At 38.8% G+C, this 23,626-nt stretch overlaps 1 protein-coding gene across 1 annotated transcript; it reads left to right on the plus strand.

Annotated features, from left to right (window-relative positions):
* Nucleotides 1–3,133: 3,133 nt before the first annotated feature.
* Nucleotides 3,134–8,243, plus strand: ARPP19 (cAMP regulated phosphoprotein 19). Its single transcript, XM_024754349.1, has 2 exons — nt 3,134–3,460; nt 7,324–8,243. The coding sequence occupies exons 1-2, from the start codon at nt 3,341–3,343 to the stop codon at nt 7,492–7,494; spliced, it is 291 nt and encodes a 96-aa protein (XP_024610117.1). The 5' UTR covers nt 3,134–3,340; the 3' UTR covers nt 7,495–8,243.
* The last annotated feature ends 15,383 nt before the right edge of the window (nt 8,244–23,626 follow it).

Here is a 23,626-nt window from a genome sequence, read left to right on the forward strand (position 1 = left end):
TAGGTTACAAATTATTTGAAAGGATAGAGTAGCAGAAAGGGGAAGATGATGTTTCCAGAGGTGAGGGATTGCAAAAAAACCTTTGACCCTGCAAGAGTGAGCACTATTCTGAGCCCAGCATCCTCTGCCCCATCTCACGTAGCTGCTACAATAGACCCTAATCATGAGCTTGATGCCCTTCTGCAGGAACACACAGGAGCTACTGCTGTCTGCACATTGTGTGGCATCACCAGGAATAAAATGGATTCTTTTTCCCATGCCTTTTAATTTGTTGTAGGTACCATTGGCAGAACCTTATAGGAATTCAGTCTGAGAAATGTGCTTTCAGGCTTATTCTAACTGTAGTGATTCAGGGGAGTGTTTAGAGAAGGCTGAGTGTGGGCTGAATGCCCATGGACACAGTCCACCACCTGACATGTCATTAATACTCCACAAGCAAACTGTACCTGCGTCAGATCATTGGTGAACATCCAGGCATTTGAACTTGCTTATCAATAAGCCCTAGAACTGTATACATTTGCAGAAGGTTTAAGAATGTTTCTGTATGATCCATTAAAAGTATTGTATGTGTCTTGATGGTACTGACTACATTTAAAAAATGTAGCTTAGGTCATATTTTCCACCCTTTTGGTGTTAAATGTAGCTGAAATCCTGAATCCAACTGCCAAGTTACACCTAGCAGGGACTTGCCATTGTGCTATGTATTTGGCCAGGAAGTCCAAGAATTGGTTTGTTTTTCTAGGACGTATTACAAATTTATTGTAAATCTAAATAATATTTTCAGCTGTAGGTGCTGTTTTGCCCAAAATATTTTTCGATAGTAAACTGTTTCAGTTTAATTAAACTGTTCATTTAATTCAATATTATATGTAAATATATACATAAATGTGTTCCTTATTAAGAAAATAGGGGAGTGCCAGATAAGATGGCATATTGTGCACAACTTTTCCCCCTCATATATAAAATGGGGAAATCTCCAGAAACGCGGGAAATTAGGGAAAGTTGCTACCCCATACTAGAAATTTTAAGGAATTTTTCTTAGATACAGAGAACTGATAATTCAAATCAAAGAAGTAGAGTGCTCTCATTTCCCAAGCCTAAGAAAGCTGGATGGTTTTAGTGGAAATGTAGGACTCTGTTAACACCCTTTAATTTGAAGGTGCTGGGACTGAAAGGCTATAATTGGGTTGGAGTCCTTTTCAACCAGTGTCCAAATTTAACGTCAGCCAATTTAAAAAACAATTGTATAGTGGAACCCAAGAGTAGGTCCCTCCCAAGTCCACTTATAAATTAACCACTATGGATACCCTGGGGCTGTAGTAGCGAAGTGAAGCCTCTGTGGTGACCCAGCGCACTCTCTTATACTAAACTGGGAACCTTAAATTTGTATTATTTCTCCAGCTTATCTGATTAATACAATGTAGTCATATCTTGTATAGGGGTTAGGTTCTAAAGTTAGTAAGGCAAAAAATCACATATAACTGAAATCACCCTTGAAAAACCCAGTGAAGTCATGATCACATTAGAGACTGCCCCATCAATTCTCAGTAGGTCAAGTGGTAGTCACTTTTTTGTCTAGCGTTTGAACAGATGGCCGAGTTGGTTCTTCAGTTGATTGCCAGCTGAGGTAGTTGACTCCTGTTACAGGGGCCGAGTTTTTAAACACTGGAATGATAAACAGCATGTTGATACACTTACACTCTGAAAGAGACATACTCTGGGATTGAGACTCTCCTGGGAATGCAGGGTTGCGTCATAAACCTCACACTTGAGCTACCCTTTTTGAATGGAATGACTGGCAGAATCACCGATACTATTTAGAGTCTCTATCTCTGGCTGGGCACACATAGTTGAATTTTTTGTACATCGAGTGAATGATGCAACCACTGTAAAAAGAATGAAAATCAAAATATGTAGACGCATGAAACTGCAGCATGAGAAGAGAGTAGAACACTTGAAGCAGAAGGAAGCATACACATAAAAGAAGCCCCATAGAAAGGGTATATTTGACAGCAGCAGCAGCTTTTTTCTCAAAATCCTCTACGACTAAAAATGAGAAAAGGTAACAACGCATGAGGAAGCTTTTGAAGATGGAAAAAAATATTGACAATCTATAGGGTGAATAAAGTTGATTATAAAACATGTATGAAAATACTTTTGCGGAAGATATATGCAAAAATTATATGAAGTTGTTTCTTGAGTTCCTAGATTAATAAATGATTACTTGCTGCTGTGTAAGAACAGTAGGCTTGGCATTTATGGATAACATTTCTGCTTTTTGACTATTCATAAATAACCTGGAAGAATCAAGATATGCAGAGGTGTGTAATTTTGCTGAGCTGGTGTGCAGAAGTGAGTCCATTAGCTAAAAAGTATGCCTTGCCATTGCCCAGCCTCCCCTATCAAGGCAGCTGTATTTCTCTTGATTCATTCTTTCTTCTGCACTACTTGCCATGAAGTGGTAAACACTGCTTCCCTATAAAATATTACTCTTGGGGACTTCCCTGCAGTCCAGTGGTTAAGACTCCCCGCTTCCACTGCAGGGGGCACAGGTTCCATCCCTGGTTCGGGAACTAAGATCCCACGTGCTGTGTGGCACAGCCTATATATATATATATATATATATGGAAGAAAGTAAGCTATATCAAGACTGGTGTTAAAAGTGAATAGGCTTAAGATATTGATAGTCCTTGGTCAGAAAACATATTTTTGATGCATTAAAGATGGGATCTTTGGCATGAAAACTGTTTTCCATTAAATATGGATAGAAATTAGGCAATAAAATATACAGATGTAAAGATTGACAGAGATGATGTTTCTCTCCTTTAAAAATAACAAGGTCTTCTGCATTATCCGAGGAAAATATGATGGTAAGTAAGCTGCTGTTAATTTCTATTAAAGATTCTCAGAGCTTTCAATTAAATATGATCTTGAATAAACAGGAGGTCAAAAAGCTCTTTTTTATTTTAACAGTATTAAGATGGTTCTCTAAATATGGGCAAAGAGCTGATGAGTTCCATAGAAGGTGACTAACTATAAATGTATTATACATGACTGGAAAGTAATGGCAAGCAAGACTTCAGAGCTGAGCTATCTTGATATTTTTATCCAGTGTGTGGGGTGTTATACATGCATCACAGCTATAATAGAGCTGTCACATGGATCATTTGAAAAACAAGACAGGGATGTTTTAAAAGCCTCTGTGCTTGATTTCTTAGTCTGTTGCTGCATTATTTGGTATTTGACAACTAAAACCAGAATCCAGATATTTAAAAGGTGGAATTATCTAAAATAACTGAATTGTAATAGACAAGTAATTTATTTAAAATTATTTCAGGAAATGGAAGACAAAGTGACTAGTCCAGAGAAGGCTGAAGAAGCAAAATTAAAAGCCAGGTATCCTCATCTGGGACAAAAGCCTGGAGGTTCAGATTTTTTAAGGAAACGATTGCAGAAAGGGGTAAGTTCTCATGTGTAAATCTTCATGTGTTTTAAGTCCTGTGAACTCATTGTGCCGAAAGAGACTGTGAAATGGGTGTCTGTGTATATAGCTCTTTACCACCAGATGTGTGTGCATTGATAAGTATATACGTTGGCTATAGTTATATGTGGATTATTTTCTCAAATAAACCAAATTGCAAGGGAATATTTTTTCAGCTTTATTGAGTTATAACTGATGTAAAATATTATGTAACTTTAAGGTGTACAGTGTGATGATTTGATACATGTACATATTGCTAAATGCTTACCATAATAAGGTTAGCTAACACATCTTTTACCTCACATAATTACCATTTTCTTCTTGTTATGGTGAGAACGTTAAAGCTTGACTCATAGCAACTTCCAAATATACAGTCCAATATTGTTAACTGTAGTTAACACCATATTGTCCATTTATTAGATCCCTGGAACTTACTTATCTTATAATTGAAAGTTTGCACCCATTCACCAGCATCTCCCCATTTCCCCCACCACTCAGCCCCTGGCAACCACTGTTCTACTCTGTTTTCTATGAGTTTGATGATTTTAGATTCCACATATAAGTGATGTCATACACTAATTGTCTTTCTACCAAAAGAATATTTTAACATTAATTTTAGTTTAACAGATTACTTTTAAAAGTGGCAAAATATAGAATGGTGTTTTTATGTAGCATGAAAGAATGACATTCACAGCTTTGAAATAATAGAATGACAAAGAAGGATTATACCAAAACATAAAAATAAAATCCTTGTTCCATGAAAAGTAATATGGTGGGGAAATTATTATAAAAATGTTAGTTGATATTTGTAATACATAAAATGGTTTTTCAAATACACAAGGAAAACATTAAGGTGCCCTAGATAAAGGATTTTAGCCGAGGAAATATTGTTATGAAACACAAAAAAATGTTTATCCAGGATAGAAATCAATGGAGTATGAATTAGAACAATTATTTCTTTGTAGCTTTAACTATAATAAAAAGCAGCATCATTATTCAACAGCAGAGATATAGTAAATAAATTGTGATAAGTCAACAAAGTAGAGCATTATGTGGTCATTTAAAAAGCAAAGACCATAATATACAGGATAAATAGAAAAAAGCAGCATTGAGAAACATGTTCTGCATTCTGTGTAAAACGTATCTGTACCAAGTCTCAGTTTGAAATCATCCCATCAGATGTGGTTTTAGTATGAAATTATGTAATTTTCTTTGATTATTATTATTTGGATTTGGGATTTGACTATTAGTGTTTAGGAAACTTTTTTTCCTTTGCTAATCTTCAGTATAACTTATGCTAACAGCCTTTCCTCCAACATTTGGGCTGTTGACTTTGTCATTTTTCTAGCTTCAACGATTTATGACTTTAAGTATCTTCAAGTTAGAATTTATATACGTTGTATCTTGGCGTTGGTGTTATAGATGTAAATAGTTGTCAATAAGAAAATGCCACTTGAATCAAGAAATTTATATAGAATTTGAGATGGGAGCTCTTGAATGATTCTGTATTTTACCAAAATGTCAGTGAATAAGCACTTTTATATTAGGGAAATGAAATGTTATATTCAACTATATAATTTCTTACTATGTTAAAAGAGTTTTTTAAAAAAATGTCTGGATCACAGGGTTTTAGTTTTCCTCTGTCGTAACAGCAAACTGACAAGTTATCATAGTATCTTTAAACAGTTTCTTGTTCATTTGAGAGGGTTGGTTAGATAACATGTATTTTAGGTCCCTTTCTGTTTTATTGTACTTGTCAATGTTATTTATTCGGATACCTATTTTTAGGCTTTTAACAATATGACGTGTGAGGGATATCAAGCAGCAGTCTGGCCCATGTTTTTCCATATTTGTGGAGTTTGTGAAGTCCCAAGAAAACTGAGGGTCCAGTTTTAAGAAACATGACCTTAAAATTAACTGCTGTCACTTTGGTGATCCATTAGTGTCAATGCAATTATAAATATGGATGTAAGTGTGGCCCTTAAATTGAAGTGGGAAAAGGCTCTTATAAGAGTGTCATCTAGATGGTACAGAATATGTTAATTTTTAAATTTTTCACTTATACAAAATTTAAAAATTGTTAAAGACAAGTAATATTGCCTTCTTGAACTGTATCTTTTCTAATATGAGAAACATTGATCTAGTTCATTCCTCTACCTAGAGCAGTTATAATTATTAAGCATTGAGTTTAGTTTTTCTCTCACCACACTAAATAAATTTAATTCCTTTTCCTCAAGCAAAGTAGCCTAATCTACAGATAAGTGTGATCCCCTTGTGATGAACCTTTGTTTACTATAAAATAGGTAACATTAGAAACAGACTTTATTACATTGGGGAAACTCTGCCTCGAATTTGCACTATGTGTTAAAGTTCTCATTTTGTGCTTTTGACTCTAAGAAATTTGGCAGTCTACTTTCTCTTTTAGAGGCTACTAAACTTCAGAAGTAGCTCTCTAATATAATATAGTACATCAGAAGTTCTGAGGTTTTTTTTTTCCACTACACTTATTTTAAAACATGCAGAAATGAAGCTGCAGTAAGTCTTAGAAAGGCCTGGTCCAAGTTTCCTACTCTATGTGTAGTGACACATGAAAAGCAATTTCTAACTTTAGACTCTGGCCTAAGGCCAGATGCTTATAAAAGAATAGTCACTGGAGGGAGGCAGCCAGTGAGACCTTTTTTTTCAGGCCATTCAGCAATCTTAAACTAAGCTGTGAGTTCCTAGCTCCTTGATTTACTACTTGAGTTACCCGGGAAGTCTCAAAGAGAATATTTATATTTCCTCCCCTTCATCCTTTGTCCAAGCCTTCATCTCGTATCTGGATTCTTGTCTATGCTATAGGCAAAGGTTAGGTTCCCCTCCTTTGAGTAACCATAGCACCTCATGTATTTAAAACTGTAACAGTGGATTTACTTGGCTGTTGTCCATCTTTATATCTCTCTTCATGATTCACACAGTGCTTCGTGTAGTATTGCAGGCACTCAGTAAAGGTAGGCTAAACATGATAGGTGAAAGTCATAACCCAGGCAAATTCATCTGTTTTTACCTCGGAACAGACTAACTCATGTAGGTTATCTATATTAAGGTTGATCTTTAGCTCCACAATTTCTATTTCAGTGATAAATGGTGTGGTTGTTACCGCATCCATCTCCAATTAATAAGAGCGATTGTTGTACTTAGTGTCTTAGGTGAAAAATGGTGGTATAGGATAGGGTTGTGTGTTTTAAGTGATAATTAATTTCGAATGAGTTCATTTCTTTTATTACCCTAAGCATTTATATTTTAACCTTAATTTTTATGTTAGTGAACTGCTCTAATTCAAATAAATGGTTTAAATCCTTACAGAACAGTTCATCTTAGATGACAGAGTACCAGCAACTATAAATAATAGTTTTAATAATTGTAAGCTTGATTGGAGGTGGGTGACATCCCAAATGCAAGTTGGTGGATTGTGTGTTTTTATTTTCAAAATCATTTAAACAAGAAATTCATGCTGGTTTTTCCATTAGTAAGTGAAAGGCTTGTGTCCCACTCTTTAAGTCCAGGGCTCTTAGCTCCCAGATAGATTGATATGGAAGTTGATGTCAATATTGAGGGTTCCATACTGGAACTAGAATGATATATGTAAGCCTGAAGAAAGGGTTCTTGCCTGACTTCTCAGCTGTTGACTTGTGATAGAACTCACTGTAGAGTCATAGCTATTTCGTGTAGTTGATGTTTTTGTTTAAAAACTTTTAGGTTTATTTTATTTTGACAGTACAGGGTCACATCTATATCTTAAACCAGTGTAATTGCATATGAAAGCTTTTTAAACTCTAGTCTGAATTTTTTTTTTCTTGTAGCAAAAATATTTTGATTCTGGGGATTACAACATGGCTAAAGCAAAAATGAAGAACAAGCAACTTCCTACTGCAGCTCCGGATAAGACAGACGTCACTGGTGACCACATTCCCACTCCACAGGACCTTCCTCAACGGAAACCATCTCTTGTTGCTAGCAAGCTGGCTGGCTGATTAAAAGAGCTGAACTGCATGAATCTTCTAATTCCCATTATTTCTCCTTAATATGTTACTTCTCCACTTTTTATTTCCTTTCACTCACTAAGTCGTTTGAGAGTTATGGCTTTGCAGGTAGTGGTAGTGTGTGTAAGGGAATATACATGTGTACAGAGTTTTGATTAGTTTAACAGTGCACTGAGGAAAAGAACATGTTAGAGCAATGTAAAGTAATCTACTTGAAAATAATTGTATATATTACCTAACTCCTAGTGTAGGACTGCTTCCAACAAGTAACAAGCAAGTTTTACAATTTTAATGTTTTGGCTTTCTTTAATTCATCTTAATTATAGCTTTGTATGTTACTCTTATTTAATGTAACCTTTATTGTATTGATTTCTTCTGTATTTTCCTTTTGAATTTTGTAAAACAGAAGTTTAAGACTACAAGTTAGAAGAAAGGTCACATATTTCAAACATAAATAGATGGGGCTTCAAAAGATTTGTATCCTGTGCTTGAACTTGAATGGCCTTAAATCTGTTTCAGCTTTAACAATAGAATTTTACCTGGGCAATATTTGCCCATTCCGGTGTAACTTATGTGACTCTAGTGCGTAACAGCTGCTGTCGAAGAGTATTCTTATTCAGTTCTGTAGTGTTAGAATACCTTTTGTCATTGAAGATGTGAATGAAGTGTGCATGTGCATCGACTGTTGAATTCACTTTTGTGCCATTTTTGTAAATACAGTAGTTTTGCACAACCTCTCACAACTGTCTGTATTAATTTCACATATTAAAGAGTAGATGATGTGCCAACCAGAAGCACAAGAGTTCCTACACAAAACCCTATGTGTCATTAGAGCTTCTGCATAGTAAGAGTAGTTTACAGTCTTGGGGTTATAGAATACCAAACTGAAATCTTTGCTCAGTCTGCCATAGACTTAAGCTTTTTCATTTGTTCCTCATATCCATGACATTCAGTGGCCTTGTGCAAATATGATACGTTGCTTAGGCATATCTTTTGTCCTATGCAGAACATTTCATTTTGACTTTTATGAAAATTACAATTCATGTAATTTATATAAACTTTTTTAACGTAGAAACTTTTTACTTCCACAGTCAATTTTGGGGACACTAGAATAAAATACTTTGCCTCCTGTGGCCCCTTCCTTCTTTTTTTCTTGCTTCTTTGACTCAAATTGTGTTGGACTGTGCCGTTCAGTCTCTTCAGCAACATAGGTGTCTATATCTTTACTCTTGAAATTTGCTCTATTGGATGCTGTATATTCTAACACAATGATGATATTTTCCTTATAATATTTCTCAGTTGTTAATTAACCACTCTTAAAGGGAATATACATGTGTACAGAGTTTTGATTAGTTTAACAGTGCACTGAGGAAAAGAACATGTTAGAGCAATGTAAAGTAATCTACTTGAAAAAAGTTGTTAATTAACCACTCTTAATCCTGTATTGTTAAGAATTGACAATTGTTTAAATAAAAGGAAATTTATAATGAAACAAATATTTGAGAAGATTGGCCCAGGAACCTAGTCAGGATGTGCTGAATTTTAAGTAATATAATGAGGTAGGTGAATTAGGCTTGTGACAATTAGAGGAATTTACATGGTAGGTGGAACATATTCATAATAAATACTTAGATATTTTGTTTCTATAGATGTCACTTTAATAAAATACAATACTTATGGTTTATCTAGTTAGTAAGAACTTTAATTAACAGACTTAACGGGGACAAATTTGCTGGTCTTTTAGGAGCTCTTCCCATGATGCTGAGGATATGTAGCCTGAGATGACAGTTTATTTTTCTTCATCTTTGACTTGTGCAGGGCCTTCCCCTCTTTTGGATCCAGGCATCTTTTCTGGATCTTGGCTCCATTTGTATACCTGCTTTCCTATGACCCCAAATCACCATAGATGGTGCCTTGAGCACAGTACCTGCACTTAAAGGCTGCCTAGCTCTCTGAGGAAAACTTGGTGATTATCTTCGTGCTTCACCCACCCCAAAAGGCAGAAAACAACAAAATCGATAATGTGTTAATTTGTTATTGTAAGGATTAGTTATATATAAATAGATTTCTAACAGGAGTATGTAGGTTATTCCAAAGTATGTATAATCATTGTAGGATTATTTAAGAATTACAAAATAGCCCAAAGTAGACTATCTAGTGGTTTTGTTTTGTTTTTATGACTTATTTGCAAGCTATCACCATTAAATTCACACACACACATCAGAGATTAATCTCAAAGATCAGACCATGTTACTGATTATGGTAGGACTCCTGCTATGGTTTGTGACAAGTGATGTAATCTCTGCCTGAGTTTTCATTTGTAAAATACAATGCTAATATTAACCTACCTCAAAACTTGTTGAGGATCTGTGAAATACTGAGTAAGTGCCCCAAGTAAAACATTGTTGATTGTCTTTTTATTAAAAGTAAATTTCCTCATTAAACCAACCTGCCTTCTGTAAAGTCACAGTAATAGAAATCTCAGGATTTTCCATCAGAAAAGTTCTGTCATTTAGGACTTGTAGGTATAATTGCTTAGCCTCCATTATTGGTGCTTGGGATAGAGGTTTTACATTTTTCTGTTTTTGTTCTGCTTCAAAGCTCAGTTAATTGAAGACATATTTGCAGGCTGTTTCACCATTGCTTGAATGAAGATTTTTGACCAAGGTGGGCTTAATCAAACATTTCTGTGGTTTCAGAATTGTGGTTTGAGAAATGGCCAGTTTTAATCATTGTCCTTCTTATTATAAATGAATGTTGGAGTAAACAAGTTGGAGATAAATACTTCATGAAAACTAGCTAATGTCTGAACTCAGTTACCTGTTTTATGTCCAGTAGCTCCTATTTGATAATACAGTTCTGAGAAACATTTCATTTTTAAAGGCTACATCTGACTAAAACAATTATTGGCATGTTGGGATAGTAAGGACTGTTGGATTGTTTTGAGGAACTGAAAGGAGCATTTTTGCAGTCTATTTACAAGTTATTCAATATTCCTTTGCTGCTCACCTAAAAATAAGTCTTAACTATTCATCAAGCCCTCTACTTGTTGTTACTTCACTTGGAATTTGTTGTTGTTTTTACTTGATGTAACAAAACTATACCTCTGAATGTTTATTGATACTTTTTACTATATCAGACATGTATTCTTTCTCAATCCAAATTAGTGAAGTTTTATCAGTGCTGAAATATGATCTCTACTTGAATTGTGCTCTAAACTTGGTGTTTGGTGATCCAGGGGCAAGTATCCAATAGGAAGAGCATGTCTGAATGGCAACTTAAGCAGTTTCTGTGCTTAAGAAACTTAAGCAGTTTCTTTTTACATTCCCCAACATTCAGACACATTTCTTCCATTTTTCATTTTCCTTTTTCACCTCATTTTACTTCACTTCTCCCCCCTCCCATCCCTGCTTATTTCTTAAGCCGCCTGATGGCATCTGTTAAATGGTATTTAGGACTGATGAATGATCAATCCTTTAATACCCTTCTCAATATAACACAATTAAGGACCCATTTAAAATTTTGTAACACACTGTCCTCATCTGGATAATGACAAGTTTGAGCCACCGTCCCAACTCTGCAATTCAGCATGCACTGCCAGTCTTGCCCCATATCCCTTCTCCCCCTGACATCACACCACACCTTGTAAAATTGGGATCAAAGAAGTCTCATTCTGGGATTGTTAATCTAAGGATAAAAACACTGATTTTAATACTGTTTTACTAGTTTCTGCCTGTTAAAGCAGGTAGGCCTATAGGTTTTATTCTGGAAATCACTGATGGTCACGACAGCCATTAATTATGTTTGTATTTTGTTATTTATCAACTAAACAGCATTTGAAAGAAAAATCTAATTTCTTTAATATACCCTCAGATCTGTTACTGCATCTTTTATTTGTGATGCAGTAGGACACTTGCCTGTATTAAAAGGGCCAAGAGTAAATGCCTTTTTTGTTGAACATGTCTATAGAGTTGGCAGTTAATGCTGAAATTTGTTAAATAGCTCTTCCAAAATTATACTTGTGAAATACACAAAAATAAATTGATCTACTTAATTTCTATTGATTCGATTTGCAGTTTTTGTCTCATTTAAGTGTTATGTTGTTTTTCAGTATATTTTCTGAAGTTGATCCCTTTAGATTTCAGCTACTACGATATGCAGAAAGAATTTGACTATTGTAGTCTTAAATTTTCTTTTAATTTACATAGTGTTTGTTTATGAGGTCTTAGCAGCCTAACATATTTGTAAAGGCTTGGTAATTTAGGTAACATGAAATGCTTGCAGATTGTGAGTCTTCCCCATCTCATCTAGTACAGTACTGTCAGAAATAGAAAGATGGATGAGACATTCTGAGAAATTTTATATACATACAGTTGACCCTTGAACAATATGGGGGGTTAGGGGTGCCAACCCTGGGCGCAGTTGAAATTTTGTGTATAACTTACAGTCTGCCCCCCTTATCCGTGGTTCTGCATCCACGGATTCAACCAACCACACATCGTGTAATATTGTAGTGTGTATTTAGTGAAAAATTCCACCTCTAAGTGGTCCTGCACAATTCAAACCCATGTTGTTTAAAGGGTCAACTGTATGTGTGTGTGTGCATTTAGATAGATGGATAGATAAAACTTAATGCAAGGTGGAAGTATTACATCCCTTAAGAGAAATAGGAATAATAAAGTTCCAGGAAGTCTAGAGGAATGCATTATTAAATTTAGGGGATAAATGGGATGAGTGGTAAATTAGGGGAATTTTAGCGGTAGTTTTGAGAGATGGGTTGCTGTAGGCATTGGTGGAGGGAAAGGGAGAAAGAAGCATTTTAGGTGGAGGGCTGTTATTTTCAAATAGGCAAGGAGTTGGGAAAATGTGGCTCTGTATAAGGAAGTTTGGTTGGAGATCAAGGCATGCGAAGGAACTTGATTTTCCTGCATAACACTGTCCTTTCCTCCAGCCTTCAACTCAGAAAATACACCTCTGTGCACTTGCCCACTTGAGTACTCGAGCCAACGTTAGAAGTTATCCTTTATTCCTCAGAGGCTGTGACCAACACCCACCTAAATACACTGAATTTGTCCATTTCTCTTCCCTGCTGGCACCATACCCAAAGCCACTGTTTCTTACCTGGACAACTGCTATAGTTCTAACACGTAACTTTCTTTTTCTTTTTTTTGCGGTACGCGGGCCTCTCGCTGTTGTGGCCTGTCCCGTTGCGGAGCACAGGCTCCGGACGCACAGGCTCAGCGGCCATGGCTCACGGGCCCAGCCGCTACGCGGCATGTAGGATCTTCCCGGACCGGGGCATGAACCCGTGTCCCCTGCATCGGCAGGCGGACTCTCGACCACTGCGCCACCAGGGAAGCCCTAACACATAACTTTCTACTCCTGCTCCCTTGTGTGTGCTGCAGTCCCACCCATTCCCACTGCCCCATCCCATTTCCATTCTGAAATCATACATCCAAGATCCTTTTGCCCCTGTTGAACATGTTTCTTTTCCATTAAACACTTCCCCTGTTTCATAGTTTGGCTAGCTCTTTTTCATTCTGAAGTCGGATCAAATTTAACTTCCTTAGATGAAGTCTGATTCGTTATTGCATCCCTAGCACCTAGAAACAGCTTATACATACTACATGCTTGTTGAATGAATAAAGTGAAATGGAATTGGAATACTGGGTTGGAAATTAAGTGAGAAACCAGATTAAGGTTATGGATGCAGAGAGATGATGATTCTCCATTTAGTCACGTCTAACCTTTCCTTCGTTGCAGTAGGCCTTTATACTCTTTCTCTGCATGAGGAGAAATGTCAAAGAGCTTTGCTCTCATAAAGCTCACATCACTGAAATTGGTGCGCCTGATTTTCCATGGCAAGGATGTATTAAATGTTCACTGCTTCTCTACTCTTGCTTGTGATCACAACCTTGCAAACATTCTGCATCTGGTTTCTGAGGCTCTTAATTGCCCCATTACCAATAACTTGGGCTGATTAGTGTCTTGTAGACTCTCACTTTCCTGCAACTATACAAGCTAACATTCCTAATGACTTTGTCTATAAATGTAAGGTGCCGGTTGCTTGAGATACTGCAAAAATGATCACTATAGAGCAGCCATATTTTTAGGATAAAGATCAAAAGCAGACACACCAGTGCGCAGCTTTCTGTCACACCACACTTAACAAGTTACAGAACACAAACCTTTCACTTCTTCAGTAGAATATCCTGGGTGTATTCTGTTACAGTATTGCCAGCTGTTTGCAGTATATTCACATTCCTATGGGAGATTGGTTCTACAGAAGCAAAGGGAGGAAAAACTTCAATAAGAGGATGGTTGTCTACAGAGTAGAGAGCAGCAGAATGAAGAGTGGCACCTGAGAAAAGGCCACTGGAAATTGGTATCACTGATCATTTGGAGAGAGCAGTTTCAGTAGAGGTGTGCATGGGCCTGGGACAGAGGGACAGAAAAGGAACAATAAGTGATTAAAGGTGAGTTAGTGGAGAGGATGTGATTTTTTTTGAGAATTTCTGAGGTACATAAAAGAAGATACAGTCTTTGGCTTTGCTTTTAAATGTAGGAAAGATTTGAGTTTGGTTACAAATAGGCAAAACAAAAGCATGGGAGAAAAACCAAAGATACAGAAGAGGCAAGAGGGCAAGAGCTGGGGTTGAGAGCATGCGTGAGGAGATTAGCCTTGGCATGTCTTCTACACAGAGGATGAATGACTAGAGTGCAGGTGGGGGAAAGGGATACTAGAGGAGAGTGGTCACTGAATGACCTTAGTCCTACTTGTAAGAGAGGGGGGTTGAGGTCATTTTCCTGGAGGGTATGAAGAGAAGAGGGTAGAGCTTTGAGACCCAGGGACTCTTTATAGCTTTGTAAAAGCATGTATGTACTTAACAGATCCAGAAAGGATCTAGAAATTTAAAAGTGGTTTCGTTGGGATCATTGTTTGAATTCACAACGTTTTTTTAAATTTAAATTTTTTAAAGGAGAACTGAATGGAGCAAATGCCTTCTGTGGGGCATCAATCATTGGGGTAAAAATGTGGAAAAGAATGGTAGAACCAAAACCCGGTTCTAAATTAAATTATTAGGTTTCTTTTCCTGCTCCTCTTCACTTTTTTAAAAGGTAGAAGTATACTTGTAATGATTCTAAAGTCAAGTAGTATAGAAGGACATGGTGAAAAGCTAAGAATCACAAAATATGCCTCTACCACCAAGTTTAGCTCCTCTACCACTGGAGACATTCAAGCTGTTTTGTGTTTCTTCTGGTAGTTGCCTTCATGCCTCTCAGTAGTATGTTTATACCACTGTTGCTTAATTTCTTAATTTTAAGCATAAATTAATAGTTTTCAAGACTGATAAATGAGGATTAAGCTTACATTTCCCACCTCCCTTCCCTCCCACCCTCTTTCTAGGATCATATCACTACTTTTGATTCCTCTATAGGCTTCCTTTACAATGTCTAATATATTTTCACCATTATTTCTTATCCCATTGGCTGTCAACAGTATCTCTTGTCTCTCTAGTGTGTAATATGACAATATTAACACCACTATCCTTCCTTTTGACTCTCCTCCCTTCTCTTGGCCTTTGTCATCTGTGTTCTTACCTTATTAAGGTTGATAACACTTGCATTCTATTTTATAATCATTATTAATAGTCCTCTTAGCTTTATAGGTTGATATAGTTCACTGCAGATCACAGTGTATAGTATGATTTCATTTTTTTAAATCGCTTTTTGTTTTTCTTGGTGTTTCTAATTATTTTTTCTCTTCATCCTTTTGGCCTCTATCATAACCACAATTATTTTAATGTCTCCCATCACATCAAGTATTCTACAGAGTCATCCTTTTACCCCAGAAAACTCCCCTGTAGGCAGGTCTTGCTTCAGTCCGAACTTGTTGATTTCTTATCCTAATGCACAGTCGTCATCTTGGGACTCAGCTGCTCTCCTGAACGGAATCCATTATTTTCTAGATTACATACATGGCAACCATTGCCTTTTGCCAGTGTGTTATGTCATATTCCCCAGAAGTGGGAACTTCCCTAGAAGTGGAAGTTCTTTATTTTTTAAAAATTTCATGGATAGTTTTATGTGTCATGAACATCTTTCTCCAGTCTGTGGCTTGCTTTGTCTTAGTTCGTGATATCTATTGATACATTCCTAGTTATATTTTAGAACTTAATTCAAACATACCTTTGTGAAAACTGAATATTCCCCCCCTACATCATGTTAATTGTTCCATTTTCTGAGACACAATAACCATTTCCATGTAACACTGTTTTAGCGCTTAATCACAATGCATTCTAATTGACTTCATTTATCTTTTCTTACAGGAAAATTATCTTATTTTGCTCCAGCACTTAGCCTAGTGCCTGGCCATTTTAAGTGCCCAATAAATATTTTCTGAAAGAAACTATACCCTTGAGATATAGCCATTCCCATTCACCACATTCATCCCATATACCACTCTATAATGGTCAGGGTTCTTAATCGCAAATTCATAACTGGCTCATTTAGGCGAAAATGGATTCACTGAAAGATTATCAGGTCACTTACAAAATTGTTAGAAAGGCTGGAGAAACAGTCTTGATGTAAATCTGGGAACAACCCCAGAAACGTGCTACAGCAATGGCCTGATGTGGATGCTGCTGCTGCTACCACTGCTGCCACCAACTGCTGAAAACCAGGAGCCCGACTTTGATGTGACCACTGTTGTCCTACAAACTTGGCTACCTCTGCTACTACCTTCATTGGCAAATGGAAGTTCTGGGCAGAGCCTGTTTCTCCATGTTTCTCACTTCTGTAACCTAAGTCTTATGCAGATGGATCTGATCTTTGTGGCTTAGGTCATATGACTGCATCCAAGCTGCAAAAGAGGAGGGAATTTGCAACTATCAGGAGGCAGGACTAGTGTAGAAAATTCCCCCAAATAGAGAAAAGATGACAGAGAAGCACAAATATGATAGAGGCCATTATACCTTCCGGTGTGCTTCTGCAATACAACATTGCTATGTTGTCTACTTGAGGGTGCAAGAACTTCATGGAGCTTATGATTTCCTTACTCATTTTGATTTGACATGCCTGGAAGCATTAAAAGAGGATCTTAAACTATACAGCGGTAGTATACCCAAGTAAGTCAATAAACTGACACAGTGCTAATCTTTGAACTATTCATCATTTCTGGCTGGCCCATCAAAATGCTCTTTTAGAAGTCACTCAGTTTTTATTCAGCTTCCATTGGATCCTGCAACATGGCACAACCAGGCAGTCAAAGGCAGGGAGTGAATATGTGAGGAGAGATAGGACTGTGAATTTGATTAATAATATCTTAAAATTGTAGAGCACTGTCGAGTTTCCAGTACACTATCTCATTTATCTAATTTGAACCCCTCAACACCAATACACATATAAGTTGTCTGGTTTTTGCTTGTTTTTTTTAAAAAAAAAAGGCTCAGGTTTCTCACACTGGTAGAGTTTACAGGTGAACTAGGGGACAAGGCAAGAAATCTATGTGGTAATAGATACAGAGTTGGAGACGTCAGTATGAACTCTTGTTTGATTTAATATAGAGAGCTACATCAGAAATATTTTTAGATATGTGTACATACACAGGTGAGTGTACACATAATTGCTTGCTCTGTGGCTGAGAGGGCCTAGAAGCAATGATACCCCAGTAGCAACAAGGCCCAGATCATAGCTTCTAATATCATTCTCCAATGAAATGAACCAGGACTCCCTGGAGAAATGGCTGATTCTAGGACTGTGGCAAGGAATAGACAAGATAGAATCTTGTAGTGCTAAAAAGAAAGTGCTTAAAAAATAAATAAAAAAACAAAACACACACGATGGGGCGGTATGCCAAACGGACACAAGTACCAACTGAAATCTCCCAACGGCCAAAGCTTGAACAATTTGAGCAGCAAAATAAAGCAGTATTAGATTATAATGCAGGGACTTGCCTGGTGGTCCAGTGGTTAAGAATCGCCTTCCAATGCAGGGGACATGAGTTCAATCCCCGGTCGGGAAACTAGGATCCCACATGCCGCATGGTGCAGCCAAAAACAAAAGTCAATTATAATGCAAAGTGTAAAATAAATATCCACGAGTCTATACTGATATAAATGAATGAATGAATAAGTGGGGGAGATGAGACAAATTGCCCACATAGAAGAATTCCAAGTTTATGGAGGTACTCTCCTCAAGGAGTGGAGAACAACTCTCCACTCCTTAAGTGTGGGCTGCATATGGGACTGTGCTCAAGTGTATGGAAAGGGGCCCAAATTAGTTTGCTAGGGCTGCCATGACAAAATACCATAGACTGGGTGGCTTAAACAACAGAAATTTATTTTCTCACAATTCTGGAGGCTAGAAGTCCAAACCCGAGGTGTCATCTATTTTGGTTTCTTCTGAGGTCTCTCTCCTTGGCTTACAGTTAGCTAACTTCTCCCTGTGTCCTCACACAGTCTTCCCCTTGTATACATGTCTGTATCCTAATCTGTTTTCCTAAGGAAACCAGTCATATTGAATTAAGGTCCAATTGACCTCATTTTAACTTAACTACCTCTTTAAAGACACTATCTTAAAATACAGTTGTATTCTGAGTTATTGGGGGTTAGAACTTCAACATATGAATTTTGAGGGGACACAATTCAGCCTACGACAGGGGAAAAGAATAGCTTTACAGTGAAAAAAACTTGACACTTCCTGAGCCAGATGATCAAGGTCAATATCAATCATGATGTTACGTCAACGGTGTTGTCATGTTGATACTATGACCCTTGATATAATGTGGTGAAAATGGCATTTTACCTCTGTGGTCTTCCTCACAAAAACCTATAACCCCAGTCTAATCAAGACAAATCCCGACTGAGGGACATTCTACAAAATACTTGACTGGTACTACTCAAAATTCATGAAAAATATCTTTGTCATCAAAAACTAGGAAAGGGAGAAACTGTCAGCCAAGAAGATCTGAATGAGACATAATGACTAAATGTTATGTGGCATCCTGGAGGGATCCTGGAACGAAAAAGGACATGAGGTAAAAACTAAAGAAAAACTAAGGAAACCTGAATAAACATAGGTTTTAGTTAATGATACTATATCAACATCAGTTCAGTAATTGTAACAAACCTACCATACTAATGTAAGAAGCCAATAAGGCAAACTGATTTCTGGGTGTTTTAATCTGTTCAGGCCGCTGTAAAAAAATACCATAAACTATCGGGTGGCTTATAAACAATAGAAATTTATTTCTCACAGTTGTGGAGGCTAGGAAGTCCAAGATTAAGGTGCCAGCACATTCAGTGTCTGGTGAGAGCTGAGTTCCTCATACATGACTGTTTTCTCACTTTTTTTCTTACATGGCAGAGGGGTGTGAGATCTTTGGGGGGAGTCTCTTTTATAAAAGGCACTAATCTCATTCATGAGGGCTCCACCCTCATGACTTAATCACCTCCCAAAGGCCCCACCTCCTACTATCATTCCCTTAGGGTTAGGGTTTCAACATATGAATTTGGGGGTGGCGGCATAAACATTCAGGCCATTGCACACGGTATATGGAAACTCTGTATTATCTTTGCAGTTTTTCTATAAATCTAAAACTGTCTAAAACAAAATTTATTAAAAGACAAAACAGGGAGTTCCCTGGTGGCCTAGTGGTTAGGATTCCAGGTTTTCACTGCTGTGGCCCAGATTCAATCCCTGGTCGGGGAACTGAGATCCAACAAGCCCTGTGGCGTGGCCAAAAGAAAAAACAAGAACAAAAAGCAAGGCTCATATTGGCTAAGAGGCTTGCCCCAGGTTAGCACTGGGACTAGCATCTAGGTCATTTGATTCTAAGTCATTTTCACTACTGAGGGGCTTCCACCACTACTTCACAGAAGGGAGCTGTGTGTTAGTGGTTGTGGGAGGTACAGGATGAGAGTAGCTGATAAGTACTTACAATCCAGTAATTCTGGAAGATCGAGGCAGTATAAAGCACATGAGTGCTATGGATTCGAGCAGAAAGTATTTCACGATCTAGAACAATCAACTGATAGAAGGAGCTAGGTGCAGAGGCTGCTCCAATAGCAGGTGGTCAGCACACAAGCTAGAAAACTGGGAACAAAGGGCCAGAGATGAGAGATATTTTAGGAAACCCAAGATTAGAATCTAGAATTAGAGTAATACGTACTGGGAATAAAAATAATTGTACCGTTTGAGTTAAGTACTGTCCTTTTTATCCTCCTTGCCTGGGGAGACATAAAGTGTGGCTAGGCCTAAGCTCCCAAGTGAGAGGGAGTGAGGATAACTGGCTGGGGCTAGGGAATTGAAGGGGTGGGGATCCGGGAGTACCTGTCTGCCTTCCAAATTTCAAGTATTTTAGGTCAGTCTTCCTCTCTTCTTCACTCTGCTTTTTCTGCTTCAGAGCCTAGTTCCCTCTGGCTGTTCCTTTATATATCTTGCAATGATAAATGACCCCTCCTCAACTCCATATCATCATTTGGATCTCCTGATGAGCTATTTGGGGTTCCCACCCAAATGTCGCCTATGCCCATGGCTAGTCCTCTGAAACGTTAAATATTGGGATACGCAAATGCCAATGAATGTACTACTATAACCAGTAACAGAGTACTTTGCCTCTGGCCTCTAGAATTACGCCAGTCTTACAGAATTAGAATTACTAGTTTATATGACCATGCAGCATGGACTGCCCCTTCTCCTACCCTTGCAGCCACTCCTTGCAGTGAGCTCCCCCAGGCCAAGGACCATATTTCATTCATCTCCATCTTTACTGTCTTCAGTGCTACCACATGATAGACCCTCAATAGATTTTTTCTTCAATTTGAATAAAGCAATGACCACCCTACTAAAAATTGCTTTTTAGTTTTTCTCTCTCTTCCCTATTTAGTTTTTCTCCATTGTACATTGTTATGTGTTGAATTGTGTCCCCCTAAAACATGTTGAACTTCTAACCTCCACTACCTGTGAATGAGACTTTGTTTGGAAATAGGGTCTGTGTAGATGATCAAGTTAAGATCAAGGCACTAGGGTGGACCCTAATCCAATATGACTGTGTCCTTAGAAAAAGGGGAAATTTGGACACAGAAGCACACATGCACACAGGGAGAACACCACGTGAAGATGAAGACAGAGATTGGGGTGATGCAGCCGAAGCCAAGGAACGCCAAAGATTGCTAGCAAAACTTTAGGATGTAGGAGAGAGGCATGGAGCAGATTCCCCCTTCCAGCTCCCAAAAGGAACTAACCCTCCCAACACCTTGTTCTGGGACTTCTAGCCTCCAGATCACCTAGTACATTACTGTCTAAAACACCCAGGTCATGGTACTTTATTATGGCCCTAGCAAATTAATACACTTATCACCTTCACCTTCTAACTTTATAATTGTCTATCTTCCAGACTAAAATGTAAGCTTCGTGGGGTCAGGGATTTTATCTGTTTTGTTTACTCTCGAATCCTCAACATGTAGAAGAGTTTCTGGTACAATGTAGCTCTCAATATTTGTTGAAAAAAGTAATATCCATGAATACTTTAGAGGAAAGGGATTGTTCACAATAACTTGGACACTGTTTTTATTTGGAAAACAACCTACATGAAAATATTCCCACTTATAAAGCAATAATTGAAAACATTATCAATTTAAAATAATATACAATATACTCTGGCTACTTTTTCGGAGGGGGAAATCTTAAACCCTCAGAAGTTGGTCCTATTGCTGGTTTCCCCAGTTTACCAATGACAGAGTGCTTGGGACTGTGAATATACATGGTTAAGGTAGGGAGGTCAGCCATCAGGGCTTCCTAGTTGTTTCTTCCACCTTTTTTTTTTTTGCTGTACGCGGGCCTCTCACTGCTGTGGCCTCTCCCATTGCGCAGCACAGGCTCCGGACGCGCAGGCTCAGCGGCCATGGCTCACGGGCCCAGCCGCTCTGCAGCATGTGGGATCCTCCCGGACCGGGGCACGAACCCACGTCCCCTGCATCGGCAAGCAGACTCCCAACCACTGCGCTACCAGGGAAGCCCTCTTCCAGCTTTTAAGTCTGCTCTTCTGAAGGAGATAACGTAAGGTCCAGGGCAGAAAACCCTTCTCCCTTTCCTCATCCTTATTACCTTCCTCCTACCGTGGGCCAAATATTTGAGTGGTTGAATGCATGTGTTCAGGTATTAGAAGAGAATAATTCTAGTGTCTTTTCTTCCCTCTGTCACTAGGGGAAACAAAACAAAACAAACCAAAAAACTTCGCTGACACCTGTAACACAACACCGTTTTAATTCTTTAGTTTTTTCTCAGTTTAGGGGAAGAAAATGTCTTCCTCCACCTTCCTAGGGTCCCTGGTTGGGCCTAAAAATTAAACTGACAAAAATAGATTAATGCAAGAAAAGCATACTAATTCATATTGTTTTACATGATACAGGAGCCTTCATAAGGAAATGAAGACCCAAATAAATGGCAAAACTTATTAGCTTTTATATTGGGTTGAACAAAGAGAAGCAATTGTGGACAAGTGACTTAACAATGTGGGGAGGCTAAAGGAAGATAAGAACTATTTTAACAAGGTCTGTTTGTTTAGAATTCTCTTGGTCTTAACTTCTCTCCTTGATGATAAGAACGGTACTTTCCTTCAGATATCAGGGAGGACATCTTTCATATAGGAATTTCATCTTCTGCTTTTAAGAAAAAGAAGGAAGGTCATTATTTTTCTTGTATTTGATGTTTTGCAAGTGCCCCCAACTCAAAATAGTCAATATACCAAAGCAGCGTACCCTGGGGTGATACACCCTGCACCGCTTCATTGGCATACTCAGCATTTCTCAACAGTCCTAGGAGGTAGGTACTAGCTGGAGGGTGAGAAAACAGAGTGGTTACCACCTTACACAAGGCACAAAGAAACTCTTAAATCTCAATCCAGTGCCTTTTCTGGTGTACTGCTGATAGCTGCACAGGTTTTCTCTTTTAAAGAAAGGGTGGTATCCAAAAAGATGAAAGAGATTTACTTTCAGAACTGGAAGGTACAGAGCATTATGCAGGACTCTGTAGCTATTACCTCTGGCATGTCTGAGGAGACTGTGGGCAGTGAGCAAGGGGAGGAGAGGCCTGAGTTCCAGGGAGTGAGGACTGGCCCCAAGTGTCCCCCTCATCAATGATCTTCCTTCAAATACACACGCAGGATACACACACTACCAAGGGGGCCAGCCTTGAGAGATAGTTTTGAGAAAAACCATCCCAGAGTCCCATGACTGGCACTGGGCACCACTTAAGAGTTCAAAGAAATAAGGAAAGATGAGCACACTAAAGAGGCTGGGATGAAAAAATGGAGATTAGCTAAACTGGAATGAAAAGTGTGGGTGGGGAAGAGGTAGAGGGTGAAGACGGCATCAGGGTGGGGTGGAAAGATCACATTCTTGGGCTTGAAGTGCAAGGATAACAGCGATTAGATAGAGAAAGAGGGCTGGGGCAGAAGGTGAGTGGCACCGTTATGAAGGCGCAGGCCTAGGATAGAAGGAGGCTCTAGGGCCGCCCCCTGGGGGCATCTTGTTACCGGGTGCACTTAAATTTCTACAGCTTAAAACAGGCCCCTACGCTCTGGCTTCACAAAACGACCCTACGGCAGATGCCGAGGTGTTCAGGGTGACCTTGGTGATTCTTTCTCTCAGATTATCCGTCCTCGCTCACTCCCAGACGTGTACTGCTAATAAGGCTCTTCTGGAATTCTAGGTTATTCCATGGTCTTCCAAGAAGCTTCTCCCCCTATCCTTTCCCTACAAATGTTTGGAAGCACAGGAAAAGCAGCCTGCAGACTCCCATTCACCTGGACACCCTGAGTGACACCGCTATCGCTGCCCCTCTTGGGGGCTGGGCTATTCTGCACGGTCCAGGGCTCGCTTGGGGCCTGGGGCATCCCGGGGGCGGTGTGCGGCCAGTGGGTGTCCTGGGGCGGGCTTCTGGGCCTCGGCAGCGCGGGAGGAGGCAGCGGCGACGCTGGCTGACAGGCTGATGATGCCCGGTGCCCGCAGCCGATGGGAGGCAGCGTGAGCCCGAGAGAACCCGGAGCAGCCGCGGTGGCAGCGCTGGAGCGCAGCCTCCTCCCGCTCCCACAATGCACAGGGCGAGGGCGGCGGCGGCG

The sequence above is a fragment of the Neophocaena asiaeorientalis genome, unplaced genomic scaffold (assembly GCF_003031525.2).
Source record: "Neophocaena asiaeorientalis asiaeorientalis breed wild unplaced genomic scaffold, Neophocaena_asiaeorientalis_V1.1 scaffold391, whole genome shotgun sequence".
In the NCBI taxonomy this organism is placed as follows: domain Eukaryota; kingdom Metazoa; phylum Chordata; class Mammalia; order Artiodactyla; family Phocoenidae; genus Neophocaena; species Neophocaena asiaeorientalis.

What these genes read in the sequence shown, in the direction of transcription:
- ARPP19 (XM_024754349.1), top strand. Translation starts at nt 3,341, where the DNA reads ATGGAAGACAAAGTGACTAGTCCAGAGAAGGCTGAAGAAGCAAAATTA. An exon ending in GGAAACGATTGCAGAAAGGG is followed by an intron (nt 3,461 to 7,323) that starts GTAAGTTCTCAT and finishes TTTTTCTTGTAG; the next exon opens with CAAAAATATTTTGATTCTGG.